This window comes from Gopherus evgoodei, chromosome 9, assembly GCF_007399415.2.
Source record: "Gopherus evgoodei ecotype Sinaloan lineage chromosome 9, rGopEvg1_v1.p, whole genome shotgun sequence".
In the NCBI taxonomy this organism is placed as follows: domain Eukaryota; kingdom Metazoa; phylum Chordata; order Testudines; family Testudinidae; genus Gopherus; species Gopherus evgoodei.
This window is the reverse complement of record NC_044330.1, coordinates 30,879,470-30,890,258: the sequence shown is the minus strand read 5'-3', so window position 1 is coordinate 30,890,258 and position 10,789 is coordinate 30,879,470. Positions and strand designations below refer to the sequence as shown.

The 10,789-nt window shown below is 40.6% G+C and overlaps 1 protein-coding gene across 7 annotated transcripts in view; it reads right to left on the bottom strand.

The window, feature by feature from the left end:
• Window positions 1-7,607: 7,607 nt before the first annotated feature.
• The window catches only part of LOC115657201 (phospholipid scramblase 1-like), a 45,351-nt gene continuing 42,169 nt past the window's right edge, over window positions 7,608-10,789 (bottom strand). For all 7 annotated transcript variants that reach the window (XM_030574654.1, XM_030574660.1, XM_030574656.1 and 4 more), the window contains exon 9: window positions 7,608-9,392. In XM_030574654.1, coding sequence (XP_030430514.1) covers window positions 9,333-9,392 — 60 coding nt within the window. In that variant the 3' untranslated portion in view covers window positions 7,608-9,332. The remainder of the gene's footprint in view (window positions 9,393-10,789) is intronic.

Sequence of the window (10,789 nt, the reverse complement as noted above, 5' to 3'; positions counted from 1 at the left end):
CCCTGGCCCCTCGCTCCGAGGACTGACCCCCGTGCTGTGCCTCCATTTCCCCTCTCCGGCCCCTCGCTCTGGGGACTGACCCCCTGCACTGTGCCTCCACTTCCCCATCCCGGCCCCTCACTCCGAGGACTGACCCCCCGTGCTGTGCCTCCATTTCCCCACCCGGGCCCCTCACTCTGGGGACTGATCCCCCGTGCTGTGCCTCCATTTCCCCTCCCCAGCCCCTCGCTCTGGGGACCGACCCCCTGTGCTGTGCCTCCACTTCCCCATCCCGGCCCCTCGCTCCAGGGACTGACCCCCCGTGCTGTGCCTCCATTTCCCCACCCCGGCCCCTTGCTCTGGGAACCGAGCCCACTGTGGCCCCCCTGGGGAGACAGACAGGCTCGGCGTCAGCTCCTCCCAGCGTGGCTCTGTGGGCGAGTCCCAGGGGACCGTGGAGCACGCAGCAGAGACGGGGCACAGATGGGGTGAGAAGCAGGGCCTCGAAGGAAGAGGCGGGGCAGGGGGCATGGCCTCAGAGAAGGGGCGGGGCAGGGGTGTTCGTGTTTTCAAGCCTAAAACCGTAGCCCAACTCTGCTAGTCCCGTAGTGTTTGCCAGGAGGTAATCTAATGGAGCACCCACCCTTTAGGGCAGCTACAGTTAAAGCAGCTCCTGTACCGCCTCCTGCACCAGGGCCGAATTGGGAGATTGCAAAAGCTAGTTTAAAGTCATCCTAGGCGGTACTTCCTGAATATGCAGTGTTGAATCTCTTTGGCACCTCCTTATATCAAAGACCACCATCGGCCTATTTCACTGGATTTTTTCTATCCTAAGATTAGCTAATTGGTTTTCTAGGTGAGGTAGTGCTGTCAAGCTGTATAATGGCACTAAAACATTGGCCATATTAGTCTCTCTTAGTAGAGTCAGATTTATGTGCAACTTTATGATCTTTAGAAAACCCCAGAAAAATGGAACAAAACAATATCTTTTTTCCATTCTGGAGAAGGGATCTTTAGAAAATATACAGGAGAGCAAGCATATTAGGAAGTTAAACTGTTGAGCAGAAATCATGTAGAGCTTTGCCCTTTTACATAGACTGAGATTTAAATTTGTCCATCTTCCACTGTTAACTTACATTTGTCTAACAGGGATCCAATTACCTCCAAGTTTGCTGTTTAAACCTGCATTTACTATATATGAACCACAACCTGGAAGATACTGAGTAACAAGAGCTCCCCTTGAGGGCTTGATCCTGCAAAAGCTACTAGCATTAGAGTTTACTATTGTGACTAGTCCATTGAAGTCAATTGGGCTACTATTGGTACTAGCTCTACATGCCCGGTGAACATTTTGAATTTGGGCCATGTAAGATAAGGGTATGTATATTACAATTAGTGGTGCAGTTTATGTTCAACATTTGAGAATCTTATTCTATGTCTACGCTATTAAATTCAATTGGGATTTTGCCTGAGTTAAAGATTGGTTACAAATTAAGGAACTCAGATTTGACTCTCTATATCATGCATATTGTACTAAGGGTGTAGGGGAGGGGCTTTATTTTGCAATTGGTACTCATTTAGATCCTTCCTCTCCTCATCTTAACAGAGAAATGCTTCAAGTCTGATGTGTCAGACCATTTTCCACTTTTGTGCAGACAGGCCCACACAAATCATACCAGTCCTAGCCTAACTGTAGCCGCCTTCTTTAAGAGGCCTTCCCTCATACACCCTCATATTCAGAGTTGCTGTGCACCAATTACTCCCAGAGAAATCAATGGGAGTTGCAGGTGCTCAATCTATTTGAAAATCAGGCCTTTGTTGTTTAGGGCTCAACAAAATCAAACCTCATTTGTCAGAATCCTGAACTTCAGAGTCACCTTAAGCCTTTCAATTGGTTAATCAAAAGAAAACAAAAATAAGTTGTTTTCCAAACCCAAGCAATCAGAAATGATACACCTTCCCTCCCACCCACAAATCATGAGTGGCTTAAAATAGTGTGTGTGTTTTTTTAAGATATATTTTGGGTTCTTTATATTTACCACTTGGGTTTTACACCTTTAGGTTACATTTTGAAGCTTTTCTTCATACGTTTAAAATTTGAGAGCTGAGATGCTCATGATTCCAAGAGCTGAGGCTTTAAGAAACACACCCAATGTTACAGAAATCACAAGCATTGGTAGCACTGCATGTTCTAGATATTTGTCTGCCTGGTACATACCACTGACAGCAGGATTCTTCTCTCACACACTTACTCTTCCCTTGGGCTGAGCATTCATTTCTTGAGAACTCCAATGATTACCAATGAGTCTCAGCTGTCTTAGGTGAGTGAGGCTTCACTGGGATCTAGCTGTTTCCTTTCTACTTCCCTAGCCTGACAGAGCAGTTTCTCTGGGTCCAAGTTTCTCCTAGATCAGCTTTGATCCTTTAGTTTGTGCTATGACATGATTGGCTTTGGTGAAGCTTTCTCTTACTAGGGACACAAAGACAAGAAGTGTCATGGCCACAAGGGTTCCCCTTTGGTGCTAAAAAAAAAGGGGGACTTAGCAATATATTTCCTCAAAATTCTCTAATAAGAACTGACATATTCTTGCTCTTGATGCCCTCCTGTGATGTACACTACCCAAAAAAGTACCCTTCCCCCATGACAGTCAATTAGCAGTAAAGCTGATCTTGCTCAAGCCAAAAAATTAAGGAGGTTTGACCTATTTCCTTATAATGCATTGATTGTCTTTGCTGAAACTGAGATTAAGGATATTTTCAGGGGGGGGAATCACACCAAATATGTCTTTCCAGGTACTTTACAGAGACTGTGGTTCCATTAAATGATTGTATTTTGGCCTGTACAACTGGAGATAAAAGTTTACACATGATACAGCTGGAGAGGTCATTAAAAGATCGAGAGAAATCCATCTGTGACTCTCACTCTATAAAGGTTTTATGTAACAGTTTTATCTAACCAAGATGGAATTGAATAACACATTGCAAGCTGAAAATCTTATAATGCTTTCCAAAGCCTGGATTTATGAGCAGGAGATAAAATGGATTGCCTTATGGTCTGGCTGATAAGAAAGAGAAGAACTCTAGATTTGCTGTTGATATATTAAAGCTAGATGTGGTTAAGGGTTTTCCCCCAAAATGAAGTTTGTAAAGCATGATAGTGTGATACCTGGGATGAATTTGACCGATTACTTTCACTGGAGTTATGTCAAGGATGAATTTGGCCCTTTTTGCTACCAAAAGGTTCTGGAAGAATTTAAGGAATCAGTATGTTTTAACAAAATTATTGGAGACCAAAGGGTGATTAAGAAATAAGCATTGTGGAGAACTGTCATTTCTGCTTCTGAGAGTCTTCACACAGGGAACACCCAAATACTGATTTGACTAAAGAACTGTTCTTTGTCTATTTGCAATATACAGGAAATAAGTAGATACTCATTTCTTAGGTAATTTAGTAGTCTCTTAGAACAGCTTTGATGATGCCATTGTGGTTACACATAGGCTTCAAAGTCATGGCTATTATAATCCAGTTGAAGTCAAGGGAGTTACACCAGAGATAACTTTTACCTCTGATATCTTCCAAGAATGTTGGGTAGTAATAAATGTATCAATCATTTATATTAGAATGGTATGAATAAATGTATTCCTGTCTGTATATGTATGAGTTCGATAAACGTTCTTGATATTAGCCTAATATAGATACAGCAGTCTAGCTGGGAACTTGGGGATATTTGGGTCCTTTATTCTCCTTATATGGAAAAGCCACTGCCTACATTGTATGTGAGAGGATATTCTGCTGCCAGCTGCATCCCCCATATAGAACTAGGAATATTCTAACAACATAACCATCCTGAGCAAGTGTTTCTCAAAAGTAGGAGGGCTGCAGAATAGGGTCCTTAGTTTGCTGTTATTTAGGGTCTGATTGGAATACCCGTATTTATATGGAGTAGCATTTCACTCCACAAGTAGTCCAAGGGGGCTAGTTATGAGGTAAGGTGTTAGTCAACACAAGTAAGGGTATCACAATGTGGTCCTTAGCAAACTGTTATTTACATTCTAACAGGCATAAACAGACAGAATTCAGCTGAATAGAACTAAAAATACAGCAGCAGAACAAATTTAGAAGACAGTAAAGGATTTAATTAGATAATGGATGGGATTTTCAAAGAAGGCTAAGGGAGTTAGATACCAAACCTAAGTTCCTCTGAAAATCCTAGCCCTTGACTACTTTCTTGGGCTATAAAAGGAACTGAAGCAGTTGGATGTTAGCGTCTATGAAACAACACTGATGTATTTAGCCACATGAATCCCCCCCATAAGTCTATCTGTACGTACGTTTTCTTGTTCAGGCTGTCATAGGGATTGTGCTTACTCCCACAGAAGCAACTGGAATTGTTGCCATAAATTTCAATGCAAACAAGATTAAACCTCTAATGTCCTTTTAATTTCCTGCTGCCAATTCATATAATACTGACAAAATATAAATCCCCTAAAACCAGTAAATTACAACAGAGTCAAAATATATCTCGCACAATATTATGTACAGATAAAACTACAGTATTATAGTATCACAGCTAAATTTGCCTCTTACCAAAAAAGTAACTAACTTTAGAAGATATACTTCTCATCATTTAAAGTTCAAGCTATGCAAGATACTCAGCGAGGGACACTTGCCCATAAAATGAGACCCTACATTTTCATGGTTGTTCATAGGGAGTGAGTGTAACTGGGTAACTTTCGCCGATAGTTGTACCACTACACCTCTGTGCATTGCTTTGAAAATGTAACCTATTGTAAAATTCAACATCACATCCTTTGTGCCATCATGTTATTATATCAAAATAGAAGATTTTGTTATTTTATCATCATCTTGGGGTAGATAACTTCCAGCATCCGGTGACTGGAGAGGATAGCTCTATTATTACCACCAGTCTCAATAATGTTAAAAAAAATCACGTCCTAAAAGGAAACATATATTAGAAAGATACCATTAGATATGTTTAGAGATACACTGTAGGTCCTTTCCCTGAACAGTTATATTATTTTAGCCATTGCCACATGTTGCTACTCCCAGTTTGATTGGCCATTGTTGGTATGTGTATTTGTAGTGATTGTGGTTATTACATGATGTTTGTACTGCTGTCAGCCACCATAAATAAGTGGCAGTGGCATTCTGAACCCCCATGCAGGGCACAATTTTGCACGAATTTGTGATTGCAACACAGGCTAGTGGAGATACTAAAGTGTTTGATCCTACATTCAGATCGGATTTACACCATGGAGGGCAATATATGTCCCAAGATTGGAAAGGTAAGACCAACATAGCATTTGAAACCTTTATTAAATGACACTGAGTTCAGATTGTAAGATTTTTGGGGGAGAGACTCCCTTTTGTGATGTGTTTGTATAGTCCGTAGCATATTGGTGCCCCGATGCATGACTGGCATTACTTCTATATAAATAAATAATAATGGGAGATAATTATTAGGGTGAACATTCTGATGTAATAAGAGTCATTCGCATTGCACTGACAACATAAACCAGCCCTGACACCAGCTTAACCAGGGACAATCTCCCTACTGTCAGAGCCAACACAGAGCTTCATATACCTCTCAATTTTGCTACTACCAGCACAACAGGGAAAGAGGGAAAGGCTGGCACTCCCTGTGCTACACCAAAACTCATTGGGGTTTTGGTCCCTGTCACTCTTGCAGCCAGCATAAAGTGATGTAGTGGGCGGGCCATGCAGAGCAAAGGTAAAAGCCACTTTTACCACTTAAAGCCACTTTTGCATACACAACCCATGACCCTCTACACAGCTTAAACATACTTCAGCATCAAGCTCTGGTGATGTTGTGGGGGGGGGGGTTGTTTCCTTTTTTATTTTTATTTTTTTACAGTGTAAACCCAAAGAGAAAAGTTGGGAATCATTAAAGGGTTATTTAAAAGGAACCAACACTGCTAAGGTAAAGAAACTTAAGTGTAAAGGCTGTAAAACAAGTCAATTATTTTGGGATGACAGCTGGGAGAGCTCAATAAACTGGAGTTTGACTTTCATTTAACATAAAACAAATATTTATGAATATGATGATTAAATTGTAAAATTATTTGCTTTGGTGGTGCATTCAGCAGGTGTGTCTCCACTTTATTTTATGGAAGCTGTATCATCCCCTTAGTTAAATAAAAAGGAAATAAGTACCCTGTTAATTCAGAGAACAAGTTGAGGGAACATTACTACATTCAGTAAACATTTTTTTCAATATTATAGATAATAGAAGTCACAAACAAGAGAAATAAATGCTGCAGTTAAAAGAAGAGTGTAACAAATATGGATGAGCTACAGAAGAATATTATGAATAGTCCAACTAGTGAACATGTAATACCAGGCATGATTACAGAACTATAACACTCTAAACCACCTCTTGTGGCTTGCCAAATAGCGAGTTAATTTTTTAAAAATATATTTAAAAGAAAATTTGCCATACTCATACTGGCACTAAATCAAAGATACATTAGTTTATTTCCAGTTTGTTTTCCTCTCTCCCTCCTTCTCCTGAGATAAGCAAAATCATCATTTTTTCTAAAAGCAGGAGAAATCCAGCAGGACCTAAATCCTGTTGTCCACTTCTGTCACAACTGAATAATGAATAAGAACAACTGTAAATAATATGAGCCAGGAACCTGGCTCTTGCCTCTACATCCTCTGTGGATGAAGAGTTACATTTGGAGGACAGCTGGTGATGCCTTTATCCCAAAAATTCCCAAGTGATGTAAATCTGGTGTAGCACTCCTGGTTCCCTCACTCCTGGGAAGAAATGAGCTGAGATGCAAGGCAGCGCACTCAGGCAATCCTCACACAGCAGAATGATCCCTAGTGGAATACTCCATATGGAGTGATTTAGAACAATCCTTAGGCTGCTAAAAGTTATGAAGGGGAACATTTTGTCCTCCAGCTAACTCCAGAATTGAGAAAGCTTATAGCCACATTTCTCCCCAACCTCTGTGGCTTGGCTGGACCCAAGTATCTAGTCCTATGACTTAAGCATCAGAATATATATTACCTTGGATAATATAGCAGGCATACTTTGTTTTGGCAACATCAACAGCAATGCTGAAAGAGTTTTTACATGTTTTTAATGTGACAATGTTTGAAGTGATGTTTGTGCAGCATCTTCACTCAAAGAGGAAAAGGCACTGGGGCAAGTTAGGTGTAGCTAGTGGTTGGCTGTGTTAACTGGTAATGATTGTAGGGAATATTTTTGTAGGTATACACTGGCGTTCATGCAGGAGTTAAAACAAATGTACACTCATCAGATGTAAACATCTGCAAAAGTACTTCAAACCTCTTTATCCTACTTCAAAATCCTTCTTGAAACTCTTATTTACCATGAAGCCTACAAAGAATGGCTAGATTGTGGATGTGCTGCGGTCACAACCTATCATGCTGACAAGCTCATTCTCATGGTTTCCCTGTACTCCCACCTCAGTTTGTGTGCATCTTTCATGCTTTATATGTAGATTGTCAGCTCTTCGGGGGCAGGGACTGTCTTTTTGTTTTGCACACTGCATCCTGGTCCACGACATAAAGGTAATACAAATAGTAACAAATAATAATATGGGCACTATGCAGAGTTCTTTGGCTCATCTGCCTTTTATTATTTCAGCAAAGTCACTGGCACATTTAAAAAGATTGGATAACTAAACAAAAGGAATGTGGTTTGAGAAAAGTGAACAAGTAATTAGAATAGGCTTGTCACTAGTATCAGATAGAAAGAGGAACGTACACAAAAATGCCACCCTTAGCATGTTATAAACATTTGGGACTGAGACGCAAGTGTGTGCTTGTGAGAACCGGGGCTGGGAACTGACAAATGCTTACCCAGTTAAAATAAAAATGCTTCTAAATCATAATCAAGAAGAGGAGACAAAACTGTTGAAAACTGTTTATATAAAAATAGCATCATGGACTCTTTATGTCTGTCTCTCCCTATTTCCATAACCAATTTGCTGGGTTTACAAATAAATTAACTTACTAAGTCTTCTTAAATACATCTGATAGCCACTGCCTCGATCAGTGGCAGGGAAGAGGAATAAGGATATTACCAGAGCAAGAAGAGAGAGAAATCATTAATTGTTCCTAAATATATGGAGGTATACCTATCTCGCAGAACTGGAAGGGACTTTGAAAGGTCATCGAGTCCAGCCCCCTGCTTTCACTAGCAGGACCAAATACTGTTCCTGACAGATTTTTTTTCCCCCCCTACTTTTTTCTTTTCTCTCTAAATATATTTATCTATCTGCCTTGGTCCTAGGATCAACTGTAGTTATTGTGCAAGTGATTCTCTCTAAAGGTACAAACTGCCATACATGTATGTTTCCATCATACTACAAAGAATCAAAAGTTCATCAAAATAAGATGAGTTTAAAGGCCACTATATGATCCAGCTTTTAAAATAGTTAAAAAGTGGTCGATCAACAACTGTAACAAATTTTAACCCAGAACGCCAAAATCTCCCTCATGTTCTAGGTAAGTGGGAAAATGGTATTTTTAAAATAGAGGTTATATCTGCTTTAATCTTGCTTGGGTAAACTGTTAATTTTGAAAGACTTCCAGCTGTATACAATGTCTTTAGGAATCACTTTTGCCAGTATCACAATGACACTAGACAGTTAGCACGCAGTTAAATTACAGTGAGGCACTCTGCTTCTGTTGGGCAACTTTACATCTGAATTGTGCGATGCAGATGAACACAGTGGAAGAAATCAACCTTTCATTTATACCTCTGCTCTCATATAATGTTCTTTTATATATATCAATCATAGATTACAAACATCAAAATATGAATGCTGATATCTATTTTATCATAATTAAACAAAATATAGGATTAGTGTTTAATATACAATATACAATTACAGAGAACTGAATTTATATATATATATATAATCTCAAAACATTGCCAACGTTGAATATTAAAAATTCTGCTCTTCTTGTAGGATCAACTGTAGTTTTGTGCAAGTGACAGAGAATTACTCCCAATGTTTCTGTACTGTAAAAGATCTTCTATGAAGTGCTCACAAGAATAAAGAAATTATTTTGCAGTTTAAATTCCAGTCACGGAAGATTCACAAACATTTCACATTATTTATACAGATTTAATCTATATTAATATCAGAGGTATTGAATTGTATTTGCAATTTCAAAACAATAAACCCTAAGTTACAAAAGAAACTAGCAATAAGCAAAAGATCCAGAGATGTTCTATATATACTGGACTTTTGTAATGTATTTTAGAAAAAGAGCACAAAGCAGCGTGAAACTTTTCTCCGTAAGCATATTTTAAGTCCAACAGTAGATTCTACTGCCATACTCCTGCTCGCTGCTGCTTGTTCCCAGTTTGTTCAAAAAACATGAAATCCTAAGCAGCAAAGAAAATGAACAAAGAATTAGATAGTTCTAAAAGGCCATTTATACAGATCAGAGTCATCTTAATGCTTTTAGAGATTAGTCTGAGAACTAAAACTTCAGGGGTTTTTTTTTAATTCTATTCTGCAGAAAATACAAAATAATGCTTTCTTCCCATTGGGTCACTTGATGCAACCTCCAAAGTTTACTTTCTTAAGAACACATGCTGTGTCAGTGATAAAAGTACTGATAAGGATTTCTGAACCAACATAGTTGCTGTGTGCTAAATAAAAGTAGCCAAACATAAAAAAAAGTTTCTTTTTAGTTTACCATTAGCATTGGGGGGGGGGGGCGGGCAGAAGGAGAGTGCCCTGCCTCTTAATTTCTTTCTCAACGAGAAAACTTTTACACAAGGATAATTCCCTCTCTCTTTCCTAAATTACAGATGCTTTAATTATATTTGGTGTGCGGTGGTGATGGTGGTGGTGGTGAATTTCTCCTAGTTGTTGGCGTGCCTGACGTCTGGCCCCTTATTTCCCTGGTTAAGGTGCTTCAGTCTTTCGGGCAGTGGGAACAGGAGGACCTAGGCACCCCCACTCCACTGGGTCCCAGCCCAGGGCCCTGTGTGAGAGGACCACTGAACAGGGGGTTCTCTGAGGAAGGATTCTAAATCCACTACTCTGGGCTACTTCCTACCAGATTCCATTTAGTTTGGGGTGTGGCCCCTATAGTCCAATTTGCTGGGGTGGCTTGCCTCCTGGAGCACCCTCTTGTGGATCTTGGGTGGTGCCCTACTGCAGTTCCAGGCTCTTTCGGGAGGAGCAGCCATCAATTTGGTACTTCCAAACTTTGCAATGTCTCTGGGCTGTAGTTACACAGTTACTTCAGTTGCCGAAGGCTCCCAGGACTCCTCCGCTGTCTCTCTTGGCTAGGAGACAGAAGATGCTCCCTGTTGGCTGCCTTGACCAGCAGGCTAGTGCTCCTTCCTGTCAAGTAGGGCAGAAGCTAGCTCCTGCCTCTTCGCCAGTCAGCCCTGAACTAGACTAAATGTCTCCTTTTTTCCCCCTCCAGGCCTGGCATTGGCTGCAGGTATAATAGGGCAGGGCTAGCAGGGCTCAAAGGTTCTCCTTAACTCATGCTGTGCTGGCAGGCTGTTTCTCTGCACAGTCACACATTTCCCCATCCTCATAGCCCCATTTGGAATCTGACCTTCCCCATCTCATCTCCTCTACCTTGTGAAAAGAAGTCAGCATTCATGTATGCTCTGCCAGCCTGGTGTTGGATGTGGAAAGAAAAGGGCTGGAGGGAGAGGCACCATCACATAATTCAGGGGTATTATCTTTCATGGCCTGTAGTCATTGGAGAGGGGAATGGTCAGTGACTAGCATGATGTGAGCACCCCGAAGGTAG